Source organism: Oncorhynchus kisutch, linkage group LG23 (assembly GCF_002021735.2).
Source record: "Oncorhynchus kisutch isolate 150728-3 linkage group LG23, Okis_V2, whole genome shotgun sequence".
Taxonomy (NCBI): domain Eukaryota; kingdom Metazoa; phylum Chordata; class Actinopteri; order Salmoniformes; family Salmonidae; genus Oncorhynchus; species Oncorhynchus kisutch.
Genome location: NC_034196.2, coordinates 33,383,265 through 33,402,067, shown reverse-complemented (window position 1 = coordinate 33,402,067; position 18,803 = coordinate 33,383,265). Strand labels below are relative to the sequence as shown.

Here is an 18,803-nt window from a genome sequence, read left to right as displayed (position 1 = left end):
GGCGCTGCGGTCTAAGGCACTACAGTCCCTGGTTAGATTCCAGGCTATATCACAACCAGACGGGATTGGGAGTCCCGTAGGGCGGCATACACTTGGCCCAGCGTCGTCCGGATTGGTGTTTGGCCTGGGTAGACCGTCATTGTAAATAAGAATTTGTTCTTAACTGACTTGCCTAGTTAAATGAAGGTTAAATAAATGTCCAGGTAGCTATTTGGCTAACTATTGAAATATTTAGCAGTCTTATAGCTTGGCGGTAGAAGCTGTTCAAGGTCCTGTTGGTTCCAGGCTTGGTGCATAGGTACCAAGTCTATGACTCAGGTGGCTGGAGTCTTTGACCATTTTTGGGGGGGCCTTCCTTTGACATTGCCTGGTATAGAGGTCCTGGATGGCAGGGAGCTCGACACCAGTGATGTTCTATGACTAATATAGTCATCGGATGAAATTAAATCCAGACAGTCAGCCAACCAATCAACAATTGCATAACATTTTGAATTTTGAGGTTGATTTGATTTAAATCGGCATGAGATACAATTACACTCTTCAGTCTTGAGAAGAAATCTGGTTAACCATACTTTATTTTCTGTAAATGTCTGCTTTCTCAGACTGCTGAACTACCAAACATACATTTGACACAAATGTACCCAAGATTCAAACTTGCAGTAGAAAATGATATACAAGAGAACATTCAGTTATTTTGCTCAACATTTAAACACGGGTCACATAATTAAAAGCTCCTCACTCTGCAACCCTGCATTATATTTCATGTTCACATAATCACCACCTCTTCCTACAGGGTTTTAAAGGTTTATTGGAAACAGACAGGGTCATTTCTCATATTGTGTGTGTGCCTCCACTGGCGTTTCCAGCACCTCTTCCTAACAGCCTCATTATCCTCTAAATGCCGGTCCAACTTCAAAAGCACCGTCACCTCTCACACACACACACCTCAGATCGCTCTGTCACACCAAACTCAATGGAACAGGATCAGCTTAGTGAAAGACCCCTAGGACCCCAAGGCATTTCTAATAGTCAAACTAGTTATGAGTTCAAATAAAAAATGTATTTATATAGATAAGCATGTAAAGGGGCTTGTCAATCTCAGAATGTGTGTCTGCATGTGCTTGTGTGTGTGTGAGAGGCGGAGCAGCAGTTCTTCTCCACGACGCCTGCTCCCGATTGGCACGTCACGTGTTCCCACGCCGGTGATGCCACACGTGTGAAACAAAAGTTTACTGACTGACTGGGAGGGAGAGACACACAGCAACACCTTTGTGTTCTGAGAGGAGCAGCAGAGACTGGAGGTCTGTGGGACTGGGTCGTGTTCTGAGAGGGGCAGCAGAGACTGGAGGTCTGTGGGACTGGGTCGTGTTCTGAGAGGGGCAGCAGAGACTGGAGGTCTGTGGGACTGGGTCGTGTTCTGAGAGGAGCAGCAGAGACTGGAGGTCTGTGGGACTGGGTCGTGTTCTTCAGGAAGTACTGAACACATCACTACTGGTGTGTGTGTTCATGCACTTTTGTGTGTGTGTGTATGTCAGAGAGGGTGTGTGTGTCTCCTATGTCTCACCTCTACAGGGACTGAAAAGTAGACCGCCTGTCTGTGGGGCCAGACTGGAGGCCTGCCTACTGTAGGTAATAATGGTTTTGTTGTGGGGGGGGGGGGGGTCATGACCAAAGGCTTGTCCCACCCCCCCCCCTCTCCTTTTGATCATAGGAGTCACAGTGCTTTTCTTCCATGACCAGTATATCAAAGCACCAGGAGCCTTTGAAGGAGCTGATGGGAATCTGTAAGACAAGGAGAAGAGGTCTGATTGGCTGGCTGTTATACACCACACAGGGCGGGACACTGGTGGACAACAGGAGCCAAACAGGTTAATAATCATTCCATCACAGATAAACTAACATGAACAAACAGGCCGTGAATAGCAGATTCACTGATATAAAACTTCAATCAGAGGGTTTATATCAGCAATGTTTAAGTGTCCTTCAACTGATTGTTCTGATGATACTGTACATGTATTGAATTAAGATAAAAGGCACCTCTGTATGTGTGGTATTTGGACATGTGTTACAATATTTTATCAATTCCCCTTTCCATTTTGGGCTGAAGTATAAATGCTGCCAGTTAGACTGCTTCCTGTCCTCTGTCTCCTAGTCCCGCACTGGGCACAGATCTTGGATCACCTTAACCTCCACAAATCCTAACCATAACCATTTGGGGGTTAAAGTGCTAAACTGCTTAGATCAGTGTCTAGTAGGGACAACTTCTGTTTGTGTATGTCTGTCTACACGTGTGCATGTGTCGTCCACGACAGTGCCTGTGTGTGTGCATGCCTGTGTGTATGTGCGTGCCTGTGTGTGTGCGTGCCTGTGTGTATGTGCGTGCCTGTGTGTGTGCGTGCACCCCTGCATGCTCGTGTGTGTGTCCTGAGAGGGCAAGGAGAGTGTCTGTGTCCATAACAGAACAGCAAAAAGGGCCAAACAGTACCATTAGAGATGAAAGGCTGTGAATGGAGCCAATCAAAGAGAAGCACAGCTGAAGACCGTCAGCCCACAGACAGAATGGCCTCTCCCTGGATCTCACACACACACACAAACCAACTAATAATGGTGAGCTAATAATGTAACTGTGTGAGTTAATACAGTTGAACACACACACATACAGCAGAGTGTTGGTCCATTTCATTTTGTCAAAAGTTGAATTTGAGAAAAGAGAAAAGGGGTCTATCTCAAATCGGGAGTGGAATTTAACATGAAGGTCAAATATGGCCCAGTTATGTAGTAGGGCGGGACCCAGGTGGAAACAGTGTGGCCATAAATAAGTGTAATGGCAGAGCAAACAAACTACATGAGCTATAGCTAATACAGTTGAAGACACACATACAGTGCCTTGCGAAAGTATTCGCCCCCCTTGAACTTTGCGACCTTCTGCCACATTTCAGGCTTCAAACATAAAGATATAAAACTGTATTTTTTTGTGAAGAATCAACAACAAGTGGGACACAATCATGAAGTGGAACGACATTTATTGGATATTTCAAACTTTTTTAACAAATCAAAAACCGATCAAAAACCTTTACTTTCAGTGCAGCAAACTCTCTCCAGAAGTTCAGTGAGGATCTCTGAATGATCCAATGTTGACCTAAATGACTAATGATGATAAATACAATCCACCTGTGTGTAATCAAGTCTCCGTATAAATGCACCTGCACTGTGATAGTCTCAGAGGTCCGTTAAAAGCGCAGAGAGCATCATGAAGAACAAGGAACACACCAGGCAGGTCCGAGATACTGTTGTGAAGAAGTTTAAAGCCGGATTTGGATACAAAAAGATTTCCCAAGCTTTAAACATCCCAAGGAGCACTGTGCAAGTGATAATATTGAAATGGAAGGAGTATCAGACCACTGCAAATCTACCAAGACCTGGCCGTCCCTCTAAACTTTCAGCTCATACAAGGAGAAGACTGATCAGAGATGCAGCCAAGAGGCCCATGATCACTCTGGATGAACTGCAGAGATCTACAGCTGAGGTGGGAGACTCTGTCCATAGGACAACAATCAGTTGTATATTGCACAAATCTGGCCTTTATGGAAGAGTGGCAAGAAGAAAGCCATTTCTTAAAGATATCCATAAAAATGTTGTTTAAAGTTTGCCACAAGCCACCTGGGAGACACACCAAACATGTGGAAGAAGGTGCTCTGGTCAGATGAAACCAAAATTGAACTTTTTGGCAACAATGCAAAACGTTATGTTTGGCGTAAAAGCAACACAGCTCATCACCCTGAACACAACATCCCCACTGTCAAACATGGTGGTGGCAGCATCATGGTTTGGGCCTGCTTTTCTTCAGCAGGGAGAGGGAAGATGGTTAAAATTGATGGGAAGATGGATGGAGCCAAATACAGGACCATTCTGGAAGAAAACCTGATGGAGTCTGCAAAAGACCTGAGACTGGGACGGAGATTTATCTTCCAACAAGACAATGATCCAAAACATAAAGCAAAATCTACAATGGAATGGTTCAAAAATAAACATATCCAGGTGTTAGAATGGCCAAGTCAAAGTCCAGACCTGAATCCAATCGAGAATCTGTGGAAAGAACTGAAAACTGCTGTTCACAAATGCTCTCCATCCAACCTCACTGAGCTCGAGCTGTTTTGCAAGGAGGAATGGGGAAAAAAATCAGTCTCTCGATGTGCAAAACTGATAGAGACATACCCCAAGCGACTTACAGCTGTAATCGCAGCAAAAGGTGGAGCTACAAAGTATTAACTTAAGGGGGCTGAATAATTTTGCACGCCCAATTTTTCAGTTTTTGATTTGTTAAAAAAGTTTGAAATATCCAATAAATGTCGTTCCACTTCATGATTGTGTCCCACTTGTTGTTGATTCTTCACAAAAAAATACAGTTTTATATCTTCATGTTTGAAGCCTGAAATGTGGCAAAAGGTCGCAAAGTTCAAGGGGGCCGAATACTTTCGCAAGGCACTGTACCACGAAAGACCAATCAGTGACTACATTAAGAGTCCAAATGGAATGGGCCTTTAAACAAGGAAATCACAGAACCAGGAATATGCCTTAGCAATGTATTAATGAGTGTGTGTTGGGTTGACTAACTCAATGCCATGTGAGTGTCACTCATATACCAGGTTTTAAGATTCTGGAAGTAGGGCATTGTCATGAATAAAATGTCATAACCTGTTTTTATTTTATTGAACCTGTTCTGTAACTGCAGATTAGAATGTTCCGGGAGCTTCCATCGATAGAATAAGAACTCATTCTAAAGTTCCGTCTTACACAGACAGCAGGGCTTCCCAATAGCACCCTCCCCCCCCCTCTCCATACCCTGCAAGGACTGTATGTATAAATTAGCAAGGAAATAGATTAATAAAATAAACTACATTCAAATTAGAAGTAGTAGTGCAGAGACACATTCCTAGGATTCATTTCCTCAAGAGATCTGCCTTCCACAAACACACACACACACACACTGAGGAATTTGCACACAGGCCTATTGACTACAGATAGGACTTCAAAAGATTCTGATCTTTTTGTTTACTCTCTCCTTCCATATCTCCATCCCTATCTCAATCTCTGTCTCTTTCACTGCTAGGCACTCAGTCTCTTCATGCTGTAGAGTGGGATGGGTACCTAGCCCACCTGTCTGTCTCCCCTGTCATTCTGATCAGTGATAGTGAGCTGGGTGCTGTGCTTTGATCTGGGGCTGTTGAGCAAGAAAGAGAGTTTACTGTTATTTTTTATAGTTTATTTCACTTTTGTATATTATCGAACTCACTTGCTTTGGCAATGTTAACACATGTTTCCCATGCCAATAAAGCCCCTTGAATTGAATTGAGAGACAGGAGTCTCAGACCGGAGAAGTACTGCAGGAGACAGCACGACCATCTCTCCCATACCACTGGCATACATAGGCCATCAAAGACCCTGATTTTGTGTGTGTGTGGCTTCCTACATAATAGAACAGGCCTCTGTCCCAGGAACTCCGCATTAATGATTATTTACCACAGAGTGACTATAGACGGTTATTACTTGCATTAATTAATAAGAGCCTTTTTGTACAGCAATGCAGCTCCTGTGGTGCTGTAGCCTATCTCCTCCACTCTCCAGCACTTTGTCTCCGAAGGCAGGGGAGGGAGAGAGGGCTGAGTGGCTGAGCGATTGATACATTGTGTTAGGGATTCAATCTAATCTAATCAAAGTTTATTGGTCGCATACACAGTTTTGCAGATGTTATTGCAGGTGCAGCGAAATGCGTATGTTTCTTGCTCCAACAATGCAGCAATATCTAGCAATAAAATAACAATACACAGATAATAATCCAAAATCGGCTTAATTACAAACTGACTCATTGATAAAATAGTTACGGTCTGTTATTCGGACCGGTGGGTGGAATGGATCCGAGGGCTGCTGCGCGCACTATCTCTCCACTTCTCCGCCTCCAGGCGGCTGTCTCTGCGCGCAAACGGAGACCGGTCCCTTCAGTGGAATGCGGATCTTTGATACTCAAAAACCCGAATGACATAGACGTCTCGAGGCGACCGTATTCAGAGAATAAATCACATTCGGTAGCTTCTCAGAACTCCAATGGGAAACTAAATAGCTTCCATAAATGTGAAACAGTGATGTGGTTGATTTGAATAATACTACGCTTTTGGCGACATGACCAGTTGAACACTTTAGAAAGCCTAAATACTACATACAATAGACCAAGGGGTTCAATACATTTTTTTGCGCAACCAAACAACAACCCAATTATTAAATCAGAGCTGTCAGTCCTCTCGCTCACCAGTGGAGACGAGACCCAATGAGACTGAACATTATTAGACAACAATGTCTTTCGGGATCAGGAAGATCAGACATTATTTCATTATGTTGAGCGGAGTGAGGACAGTACGAATGGGATGGTGTGTGTGTGTGTGTGTGTGTGAGGGGGGGGGGGGGGGGGTAAACTTTCCAGACTCACTGGAGCCAGTAGGTAATGGTCTCATCTCATTCAGGTTGATTGAGATGTCTTAATTACTGCAGTTGTGAAAACTGAAGGAGGAAGGGGAGGATGTTCTTTGATCCTTAGCTGAGTGAGTTGTAAATGAGGAGGAATTCCCTGGATAAATACTGACTCTACTCCTGAGACTCAGATGATTACTCCATTTACCAGGACACTGACCCGCTGAGAGAGAACACACAGTCTTCACTGGATTTACCCAGCTTTGAGAAAAGGTTGTTTGCATTTCTGGAACCCAAAGGATAATATTAGATTATATTTCTCCAAAAGGACAGTTTTTCCACCCAAACAACAGGACTTTTGCTGGATTTTGATTTATTTTGTTGGATATCTCCATCATACAACCATGAGGGGACATTTCTCCATCGAGTGGCTTGCCCAAAGTAGCCAGGCATTAGGAAGCATGAGACCCTCGCCTCTCCCCTCTTCCTGGTTCTCTGTTGGACCCAACAGCACCTCTGTGACCCAACCTGAGAGCCTGCCTGGGTTCTACTGCCGACCGAGACCCGAGAATCAGGAGAACCAGGCAAGGAGAGGACAGAGGCTCAACCCATTCAGCTATCCCTGCCTGGCAGGCCCTGAGATGTGTACACATACCAAGAGGAGTAGCCCCCTCCACCACAACCACCAAGGTAGGTTCACTTTTCCTCAAATGAACTCACCTCAGGATCTGAGCTTAGATGGGGAGCATACATTAATTTAAATAGTGTCTTGTTGTTTTGGGGTGTGTTTTAAGCTGTGTATTGGAGGAATTAATTGACTCAGAGATAGAGAATTCATAAGTAATAGCTACATCTGATTTAGCTCTTAAAGTGCTGAAAGCTCCATAGTTAGGACGCACCTCAGAGACATGAATTTGTTTGAAAGGTTCAGAGCACACAAACGTTTTGGGAACCACTATGATGTAACATATAGATGGATTTGAAATCTAACTTCTCTCCATTTCTACCCTCTCTCTCCTCAGAAGTGGCTGAGACTGGCTTCATCAGTAGAACAGAGGAGGGAACGTCAGGGTACGAGAGCGAAGGCGGGCGATCCCTCTCCCCCACCACCCCCCCGGACGGCACCTTCACCTCTCCCTCCTTGTCTCCCATCTCTCTCTCTCTTCCTACAGGGAGGCGGCCACGTACAGCCTACAAAGCGGAGCAGATCAACAGGCTGGAGACGGCCTTCAAGAGGAACGCCTACCTGGGCACTCAGGACAAGGCCGAGCTCTGCGAGAGACTCAACCTTACAGACAAACAGGTAGGCACCCCCCCCCCCAAAAAAAGGTTGCAAGATCGAATCCCTGAGCTGACAAGGTAGAAATCTGTCGTTCTGCCCCTGAACAAGGCAGTTAACCCACTGTTCCTAGGCCGTAATTGAAAATAAGAATTTGTTCTTAACTGACTTGCCTAGTTAAGTCAAGGTTAAAAAATGTGTCAAATTACCCGCCAAACCATGGGTAATTTTGTTAGTCACGCCCACTCAGATATCATATTTAAAACTGCAAACATTTATCTCTACCCCATGGCAAAATGTGTAGAATTGCAGCAAACCTGCTTTAAAAGTGCAACATTTTAGGGCCTCCCGAGTGGTGCAACGGTCTACAGCACTGCATCGCAGTACTAAAGGCGTCACTACAGACCCGTGTTCGATCCTGGGTTGGATCACAGCCGGCCGGGATCCCATAGCGCGGCTTACAATTGGCCCTGAGTCCTCCGGTTTAGGGGAGGGTTTGATCGGGGGGGAGCTTTACTTGGCTCATCAAGCTCTAGCGACACCTTGTGGCGAGCCGGGCACCTGCTAGCTGACCTCAGTCGTCAGTTGAATGGTGTTTCTTCTGACATTGGTGTGGCTGGCTTCCAGGTTAAGCGGGCGGGTGTTAAGAAGCGCGGGTTTGGTGGGTCATGTTTCGGAGGACGCATGACTCGACCTTCGCCTTCCAACCAGTTTGGAGTTGCAGCGATGAGACAAGATCAAAAAGGGGTTAAAATAAAATAGCAGGAATTTAACTCTAAAATGTAACGTTTTTTTCTCTCCGCTGTCAAGAGGTGGGCCGCTGAAATGTTTTGCCCGCAAGGTAGGGTGGACCCCCTCTCAAATTTCACTTAGGTCCCCCAAAAGGCTAGGACTGCAGGTGTGGGTATGGATGTGCGTATGCAGACCCACAAGCCACCTCGGCCCTTAATAATGAGTTCAGATTTTGTGGCCCCATCAATGTTGCCCATCAATCCCTGAACTAACTCTTCTCTCTGTTTCTCCTCAGATCCGTAACTGGTTCCAGAACAGGCGTATGAGGATGAAGAGGATGGTCCAGGATGCTCTGGCCCAAGCCTGCCAAGCTAAAGTAACATCTCACCTGCTGCACTACACCGAGCTACAGGCCTACCGCCCAGGCCCCAACCCCACCTACCATCCCTATCACGCAGGAGCCGAGGGGGGCACTTCCACCCCATACCTCCACAACCAATACAGCTCCTCCATGGCCGGTCCAGCACTGCCCAGCCTCCCTGCCACCCCCATGGACTCTTTATACCAATACGTCAGCCTCCCCGGGCTGGTGATGCCCACTCCAAGGTCTAACCCACTGATGGGGGCCTACCAGCCTCACTCTCACCTGTGTTAGAACTTTTGGATGAAATAGGGTGGTTCTCAATAGTCTGAAGTGATTTTAAGGAAGTGAGATGAGGGTAGAAGCTACTTTAGACTATTGAGATGTATCCCACTACCTCACCAGCTTCTATAATATTCTAATGTATTGGCAACTAAAAAAAGCTACTTAAAGGAGTGGCGAAATTGTTAAGTTTTCCAATCAGGGTAGAGTGCAATAATGAATGTGTTCCTGCTTTCTTTTGTATTGTCATACTGTAGGTTCTATTCAAGTATATTCACTTTTAATGAAACTATGTGGCTGCTGTATAAGTGTTCTAAAGAAGTGAGAAATGTTTTTTTTTGTTCTTCAATTTGCATTATAATCAAGATAATCTCTTTTCCTCCACTTGATTTCTATATTTGGAAGTATCGTGAAAAATAAACATAATGCCTGAATATAGACTGGATTTTGTTGTACTGTGATAATGTCTGATTTCAAACACCTCAATATCTCTGACCAGTTTACAAATGGTCGAGGGCCACCTACTGCCTAACAGAGAAGTTGTCATGCTGTGTGGATGTGACTCAGTATGCACCAGCTAACTCACATCTTTAGTTTTTATATTTTGTTGTGTGTATTTTCTATAATTGAAGGCTCATTAGTAAGAGACTGTGGTCTCAGTATGACTCCCTGATAAAATGTAGATTACATTAAAAACATTTAAGAGAAAGTCCACACTCACGAATGTGTCCTGATTTTTTTTTTAATTGATTTCTCAGAACAAATGTTTCACTAAACTTAGTTTTAGTCCCCCCCCCCACCTCAAATTCATGAGTGCCGACCGACTACTATATCTCTAAAGGTAAGAGAGGTCAAAGCTACATAGAAAACTATTAATCATATTCTGGCTAAAATATGAACACACACGGAGGGTTTTTAAAAAAAGACTTTATCTTTTGTAGGTATAAAACAAGTTTGTAGCAAAATCCAATCAACTCAAAGTTTTTCAAAACATGACAAGAACTTCAGCATTTGTTGGTCAGTAGCTAGGTCTCCATCCAATTGGCAACAGATTTATGCGAATACTCAAAAATGTAGATAATGAAAATATGAAATTTTTTCCATCAGTGGCGTTTCCACCAAACTGACCTTTTACAGATAGAAATCTGTGTGTGATGACAGTGCACACAAAATGTACTTCTAAAGTTCCATGTATGTGTTTCCATTGCATTTTCAACTCTACCGCTAGTTGTCACAAAAATTGTTGCATTAACTTGCAAATATGCCTACTCTGTGGTTATTGGACAGAAGCATCAAGCTCATCACCATACACTTCCACCACCACCCTGTGAAGTTCATCATAAAATTTCATCTGTAGCCTAATAAAATGCATGGTTTCTTCTAATCAATATTTGTGCATAAAGGAGTTTTCACTGGCATTTCTCACATCATACATTTTACCAACACAAAAAGATCCCACCACGTCAAACAAACAAATGGTCTGTTGGCATTTATAAAATTGTACCGAAAATTCCTGTTTCCATCACTGCTGTCTTGGTTTTTTATACACTATGACTTTACTCGCATAAAAACTGTGGATGGAAACGTGGTTATTGCACAAGTTTCTTGTCTGCAAAAAACCCTACCCTAAAACACACCCCTTTAAAACAGTACAAATCAACACATACCTCAAAGACTACACATCTCCCTCGAGAGACTACAACTATGGTTACAAAATTTCCCCCCAAAAAATATGAGAAACAAAATGAACATGGCTGCCCATTCCTTCCTGGTGATGTGGGAGGTCACTTCCTCTATGCAGTCTTCTGTTGGCCCTTCTTTCCAATCAGAGACTTGTGGATGTGAGGGATCACACCTGCAGGAGGGAGAAAAGGGGACATTACGAATGGGCGCTAGTGATACACATTGGTAGGTGAAGAGGTGAGTTTGCCCTACCCCATGTAATATAAAGTGCTTTGAGTTACTGGAAGAACAATACATAAACCCAATTCATTAGTTTACAACTCACCTCCTCCAGCAATGGTAGCCTTGATGAGCGAGTCCAATTCCTCATCTCCGCGGATGGCCAGCTGTAAGTGACGTGGAGTGATACGCTTCACCTTCAGATCCTTGGAGGCGTTCCCTGCCAACTCCAACACCTGAAAGGGAAACAAAAATATGTTCAGTAAGTGTGCGTTAGGGAAGTGTTGGAGCAAAAGCCTGCTCTATTGACCTTCGTCAGAGTCCTCAATGAGTCTCCTTTTGGGGGGGGGGGGGGGGGGGGGGGGTGAATAAAAACATCTCACTTCAGCGGTGAGGTACTCCAAGATGGCAGCACTGTAGACGGCTGCGGTGGCTCCCACTCTGCCATGGCTGGTGGTCCTGGTTTTCAGGTGTCTGTGGATACGACCCACCGGGAACTACACAAGGAGAAACATACACACAATGAGAAACACTCTAGGCAGAAGATGCCTATCTGTTATGTAGGATTCACTTGTGACTAATTCAACAGGGAAAACCCAGGAAAAGAGACTGATTCACATGTGACCACAGAAAACCAGGGGAAAGAGTGGGTACATGCCTGGAGTCCAGCCCTCTGGGAGCGAGAAACAGCCTTTGCCTTAGCTTTACCACTGTCCTTTCCAGCCTTTCCTCCTGCCTGGAAGGGGAGAAACAGAAATTCAGTATATGTTACATCAACTAGATAAAAACATTTTAAATTTTTTTTACTTCTCAATGCCTTGCTGAACTGTGGCCAGGATGAAAAAGACTCAATGGTGTACAAATTAATTATTAATACACTAGCATTTTCTTAATGTTATTTTTGTTTACAACTTCAAGCAACCTGTCATTACAATCACACTTATCCCGCCAATTGGAAGATAATGAACCATTTCAGGTATATAGTTTACCTAACTGTCATTTGATTTATTGAAGATGATTCATTCAAATGTTGCAAAAAAAAAAAAAATCTAAATATGCATAAAAACGCAGTAAGAATGGTTTTAGCTATCTAAAACTGTGAAATATTGGTATGCTTGTAGCTAGCTAACGTTAGCACAGGTTTTCTTGGCTGCTCGCCAGTAGTATCTCTGCTCGCTAGGCGGATTAGTGATAACCTGGTTTAGCTAGCTAGCTCGGTGGAAACTTGCTACCGTAACGTTAATTCAATACACAACCCAAACTTTGCGAATATCTTGGAATATTAACATAATAACAACCAAAAAGAGTCAGGGGATAACGTAGCCAGATATTAGATATAGTTAAGATGTGTTTGAAATAAGTATGAGAAGCGAGTCGGTTGTAAAACAGATGGCGTACTAGCTAAATGTAGATGGCGCTCTTTCGTTAGCTAGCTTTCGAGTGTCAATCGACGACGTCCTAACGTTATTTTGCACGCAAGCTTGAATTCGTGAATGCTACTTGCCCGTTTAGCATATCATTTACATTTAATCCAATTTACTATAATATGTCCTATAATACAGAGTGCACACACAGAATGTGCATAAAAATAATAAAAAACTCGTTACCATGTCGCCGGTGACTTTTCCCTGTTCTATTTCGAAACGGAGAGAAACAATAAACCACGAAGCAACGCCAAGCGGATGAATGAGGATTCCTCGAGCTTCCAGAGCCAACCAATAGCTTTTCTGCTTGCTGGTTCGAACGGTCTCTTCAACCAATTGCAATCGTGTTTGTACAGTGTTTACTCATTCCTGCAACTGTATTGGACGTTTTGGGATAGTAGAAAACACCAGAGAAATACTACCGCATTTATAATTCACTGAAGGTACGGTCACACAAGTAGGTCCTAGATGCAGATTAAGATGAAATACCAACAATTCTGTGACATGAACAAATTTAAACTACATAATCCATGTAATTGAGTTGATATATGATTTTTTTTCCCGGTGAGATTCAGAATGATCATTCAGATAGAACGAATGAGTAGCTACATTTGTACTTAGGTTTTTTAATACATGAATAATGATGGGATAAATATTGTGCTTTTCCATGTGCTCAGAGCGTTACATTGTATTAGAAAAACTCCTCTCATCCACCACACTACCATTAACTCTGACGTACCTGAATCGCATGTCACTCTGTTCACCATCTCTCACTTGATCAACGTTGTTGCTGCCAGACCCGGGTAGAATACATGAGTGCTGTGATTTAGTTTGGCTGGCACAATCGAAGCAATAAAAATGCCCCAAAAGTGCAAACTCCAAACTAGTAAGTGATGTGCCCCTCAACTAACCTATGCTGCTTTACAGTATTTGACCAATGTTACCTGCCAGTAGATTCAAAACCCTGTACCAGTGGACATTGATATTTGCAACCTATGTAGTAGGTGAGCAGGCTAGGCACTGTGTTGGCTGCTGCCCTTCCTCCTGGGGTGTATTCAAAAGGATGCAAATTTACAAATGTTAAAATATAAATGTAGTATATTGGACCAATGTTTGTATTGATATTGTCTTGTTAGGATTTAGGTTAAACCTTGTTTTACAAAGAAGTAAATAAAACATGTAATGTAAAGCCTAGACTGTGGCTTTAATAAGTATTTACTCTAATCTTATCAAATTGACAGAGAGAAGCATGTCTGTATTCTACTATCTGCACTTTATGTAGTGTTATGCTCTCTTGGGAAACCCTCTGGCTCGCCCATCTTCCTTGTGAGAGAAGCTCATCCCAGTCAGGCCTCCTTAGGGGTGGAGTGAGTCTCCCCTGCTGCCAGTGCTGCTGTGTTTGGAACTGGACTGGACTGATGGGCATTACCAATCAATTAATCTCCTCCTACATAGGAGATTAAATATCAATGTGGTTTGTGCACCCCCATAAGTGCCGCTGTCAAGAATATGTCAGGCACCCCAATATTCAATGTGTAATTTGTACCCATGACTTACATGATAAAAGGTGAAATATAATGGGATAAAACATCGATATGGGTGTTGCCTGCCTGCTGGATGTATACTGAGTGTACAAAACATTAGGAACACCTTCCTAATATTGAGTTGCACCCCCTTTTGCCCTCAGAACAGCCTCAATTCGTTGGAGCATGGACTCTACAAGGTGACTTCAATGCTTCACACAGTTGTGTCAAGTTGGCTGGATGTCCTTTAGGTGTTGGACCATTCTTGATACACACAGGAAGCTGTTGAGTGTGAAAAACCCAGCAGCGTTGCAGTTCTTAACGCACTCAAACCGGTACGCCTGGCACCTACTACCATACCCTGTTCAAAGGCACTTCCATCTTTTGTCTTGACTATTAACCCTCTGAATAGCATGCATACATTATCACGCTCAATTGTCTCTAGGCTTAAAAATCCTTCTTTAACCTGTCTCTTCCCCTACATTTACACTGAATTAAGTGGATTTAACAAGTGACATCAATAAGGGATCACATTTTTCACCTGCATTCACCTGGTCAGTTTATGTCATGGACATAGCGGTTCCTAATATGTTGTACACTCAGTGTATATGAGGTTAATGTAAACGGGGCCTCTTTGCCACATTATCAATATATTGTAGCGTGCTTGTTTTGGAACCAGAGTGACCTGGGCCCAGTTTTAAAAAAAATCCAGATCAAAATGACGCTTTGTTGTCTCAACCCAGTTTACCCCATTCGATTTTGTTCCCCCTTCCTTTTAGAAAATATTTAGACCAAATTTTATGGGATCATATAACATGATCTTTGTTGTAGCATATGATGTGATATGTTATGGTTTGATTCTGTTTTTGTCTTTTAAACTACATCAAGAAAAAAACGAGGGATCACATCTGAGGGAGGAACAGAATTTAACTCATGTTTTTATCTGGATTAAATGTTTTGAAAAACTGGGCACTGGGTTCGAGTCTTAACCAATCCACCACTGAATTCCCTACACTGGTGTCATAAGTGAGATAGTGGAGGAGGGATATATAGTGTAGTGATCTTTGGTGCTTGCCTCTGAATCAGAGACCCATGTTCAAGTCCAGTGTACAACCCCTCTGAATTTGCTACAGTACTAGCTGACTGATCATGGGTTGATTGTTTGATTGGTGGCAGGTAGTCTAGCGGTTAAGAGAGTTGGGCCAGTAACCAAAAGGTTGCTTGTTTGAATCCCCGATCCGACTAAGTGAAAACATCTGCCGATGTGACCTTGAGCAAGGCACTTAACCCTAATTGCTCTGGATAAAAGCGTCTGCTAAATGACAAAAAAATAAATAATAGTATGGGCACCACTGTGGTGGAATTAATAGCAACATTCATATCTGGATGACAGAGAAAATATTAGGAGTTAGATGGTTAAATATTTTTTGTACCAATGCCTAGGTTTATGAAAATGTACAAGGTAAAATGTATTAATCTCAGTGTAAATGGCTGGTCTTTTGTGACATTGTCAAATGACTGTCACTGTATAGTATAAGTGTAACAATTGATATGGAATTGCTTTTATTACTGCTGTTGTCTGTAGTAATCCACCAGTCTAAAGTTTCAGGTTTGCCCAGTTTAGCCTTAAATGCCATAGCAACTGCACAGAAAAGGATCAGCTACAATTTATTGGAACTTCATAGTAAAAATGGTTGTAAAAATGTTGGCCCGTTGATTGGACGGTGGTGTGGTCGTGATCCCGGTGTCCAGTAGGGTAAAAGCTCCACGAGAATTACGTCAACAGAACCTACATCTGAACCAATTACATGTTACAAGGTTAAGATGTAAGCGTGATTGACAGCGGAAATCGACCAATGAGGGAAAGAGAATTCGTTGAACCTGGAGTGATTGGCAGACCCAAGGCCAATGCGGGAGCGCTTGGGGCGGGTTTTGGTGATGACCATGAAGGGGGTGTGCAAGCCGAGAGGGAGATACGCAGGAGAGGGAGAAGCTGGCTGGCGGTGCTGAAGATGGCGGATGGTGACAGTGGGAGCGAGCGCGGCGGTGGCAGCAGCGGAGGAGGAGGAGGAGGTGGTGGAAGCGGGTTCCAGCACTCCCAGAGAGAGCAGGAGACCCAGGAGCTGGCGTCCAAGCGACTGGATATCCAGAACAAGCGCTTCTACCTGGACGTCAAGCAAAACAACAAGGGCAGGTTCATCAAAATCGCCGAGGTCGGGGCCGGGGGCTCCAAAAGTCGCCTGACCCTGTCCATGTCAGTTGCGGCGGAGTTTCGTGACTACCTGGGGGATTTCATAGAGCACTACGCCCAACTGGGGCCTAGCAGCCCGGAGCAGATCGCCCAGTCCTCGGTCGGAGAGGACGGCGGGCCCAGGCGAGCCCTGAAGAGCGAGTTCTTGGTCCGTGAGAACCGTAAATACTACCTCGATCTGAAGGAGAACCAGCGGGGGAGGTTCCTGCGGATCCGACAGACCGTAAACCGAGGGCCCGGGTTCGGAGTAGGGGGGCCTGGAGGAGGCATGCAGGCCGGGCAGACCATAGCCCTTCCGGCCCAAGGCTTAATAGAGTTTAGAGACGCCCTTGCCAAGCATATAGATGATTACGGTGGAGACGACGAAGAGTTGGCGGGTGGAACCGCAGCTGGGGCCTATGGGGAGCTTCCCGAGGGCACATCCATCATGGTGGACTCTAAACGGTTCTTTTTCGACGTCGGGTCCAACAAATACGGCGTGTTCCTGCGAGTGAGCGAGGTCAAACCGAGCTACAGGAACTCTATCACCATCCCGTTCAAAGCGTGGGGGAAGTTCGGAGGAGCTTTCAGCCGCTATGCGGAGGAGATGAAAGAGATCCAGGAGCGACAGCGGGATAAAATTTATGAGAGGAGAGAGGAGTCGGAGGGAGAGGAGGTGGATGACGACTGAGTAGTTGAAACTGCTTATATAGTTCAGTTCACACAGTAAGATCAGCAATAGATATGTGGCAGAAATGACAGATTTAAGTGCATGACGAATCGAACTTTAATACTAGAAAATATCGTGGCGTTAAAAAGTAAATTTGACACGAACTATTGATGTATTTAACACCTGGAGTTTGTTTATGAGGGTTATATGGGGTGTGAAGTAAAACAAAAAGTTAAAGTTATGGGACTAGTATAGTAGTGTGTAAATGAGACTTTTCTCATGGATTTAAAAAAGATTGCAATTGTGTTTTGTAGAAAAAGAAATATACCTAAAACCAGCAACGTGGTTTTCATAACAATTTAAGAAGCCAATGACATCTTTATAATAAATGTTTCCTTTCAAATATAGATATATATTTAAAAGAGTAAGGAGTGTACCTTGACCCCATTGATTTAGCTATTTCCATTTCTCCGTGTAAGGAGATAACCAGCATCCATTGTATTCCCATTCTAGGTTTCTCCTATGTGGGCAGTGTGTGTGGGATCCTTACAAGTTAGTGAAAGTAGTAGGAAGGAATGTCTAGAATGCTGCCTGCTGTCATTTCGTGGAGGTTTATATTTAGTGTGTTAACCGATAGAGATAGCTATATAACACAGGCAGGCCCCTTAACAGACGATTATGATGAGAAACGTTAGAGAGAACTACTATCTAAAGGCCTCAGAGACTAAATTGGAGCTGTGTGCTAATGTAGTTAGCTCACAGTATCACGTCACTCTCCAAGCAAATAGACCTAAACATGGAGTGATTTTTAAAAATTACATATAAATGCCAGGCAATATTTACAAAGTCTGTTTCCTCTGACTTAATGGGTTTGAAAGTAATCTGTAAGTCTCTGTAAGAGTGGAGCAGTGTGTCTCCTCAGTCCTCACGCAATGTGACCTGGTGTCAATAGATTGACAGGCCTGTTAACCAATCAGCAACCAGGAAGGACAGTATCTTCCTGCTGTATGAGTCCCATGGGAGCTTTCTCTCAGCGTTGACACACGGATGGGACCCCCACTTATCCACACACACACACACACACACACCAACACACTGCGGGAGCCTTGTGAGCAGGCCAATGCAAGTGATCACTGGGTGAAACCCAGAGCTACTACTACTACTGTCACCCAGCCAGCCAGGCTGTGTGTGGCATCAATGATAACATACCACCAGTTCCTCTGCTCAGGCCCAGCCAGGAGAGACCACACACACTCTGTGTCTCAGAGCCCAGGCCTCAGCACCGCCACACCACTAACATCACACTACGCCACTGGACAGTAACGTATGGATGGATGGTTTCCTTTTTATTTCGAAAGAGAACTATATTGAAAGAATATTATACGTATAAAAGAGAAGATACTGAACAAACCAGCATACAATATTTTTTAAATACCTTAAAAAGAAAAGGAAAAATGTATATGAATTATATAGCCTAAGTATTTCATGAAACATAGCTGGGATGTGACTAAATAGTCCATGATGTTGTTTTCTTTGAGCTTTTTCTTTATTTTCATTTGTTGGGTTTCTCCCAGAGAGTGAAAGAAATAACACTTCTGTGATTAAAAAGAATATAAATGCAATAGATATTGTGATTGTTACTTCAGAAAATCCCTTTCTCTCCCTCTCTCTCCTCACTCCAACAACCAGCAGCTGCTGAAAGGTACTTCATAGTTCTCCATTTTAACTTTCTCTTCTTAGGTTTTAAAGGTCCTACTACAATCAGTGAAAATAATTATAGTCCCTGCTATTCTCTGTTGCTTGTAGTTGTTCCCAAATAAACATGTAGAACCAGTCACAGACAGTTGATCTGAGTTGGGGGGAAAACTACCCAACGCATCATCAATGTCTAGGAGCCTTCATATTACACATTCTCAACTCCAAGCTTGAAGTTGCCTT

The 18,803-nt window shown here is 43.6% G+C and overlaps 3 protein-coding genes across 3 annotated transcripts; 2 read left to right on the top strand and 1 right to left on the bottom strand.

Annotated features, from left to right (window-relative positions):
* Positions 1-6,821: 6,821 nt before the first annotated feature.
* Positions 6,822-9,128, top strand: LOC109868798 (homeobox protein engrailed-like ceh-16). The gene is made up of 4 exons (XM_020458522.2): positions 6,822-7,152; positions 7,485-7,547; positions 7,635-7,765; positions 8,769-9,128. Exons 1-4 carry the CDS (start codon positions 6,867-6,869, stop codon positions 9,126-9,128), a joined length of 840 nt encoding a protein of 279 aa, XP_020314111.1. The 5' UTR covers positions 6,822-6,866.
* Positions 9,129-10,026: 898 nt separating this feature from the next.
* On the bottom strand, positions 10,027-12,753 carry h2az2b (H2A.Z variant histone 2b). The gene is made up of 5 exons (XM_020458019.2): positions 12,626-12,753; positions 11,677-11,754; positions 11,402-11,515; positions 11,125-11,254; positions 10,027-10,971 (listed from the first exon to the last, which is right to left on the bottom strand). Exons 1-5 carry the CDS (start codon positions 12,626-12,628, stop codon positions 10,910-10,912), a joined length of 387 nt encoding a protein of 128 aa, XP_020313608.1. The 5' UTR covers positions 12,629-12,753; the 3' UTR covers positions 10,027-10,909.
* A 3,053-nt stretch (positions 12,754-15,806) lies between these two features.
* Positions 15,807-18,491, top strand: purbb (purine-rich element binding protein Bb). Its single transcript, XM_020458018.2, has one exon. The coding sequence runs from the start codon at positions 15,822-15,824 to the stop codon at positions 16,884-16,886; it is 1,065 nt and encodes a 354-aa protein (XP_020313607.2). The 5' UTR covers positions 15,807-15,821; the 3' UTR covers positions 16,887-18,491.
* The last annotated feature ends 312 nt before the right edge of the window (positions 18,492-18,803 follow it).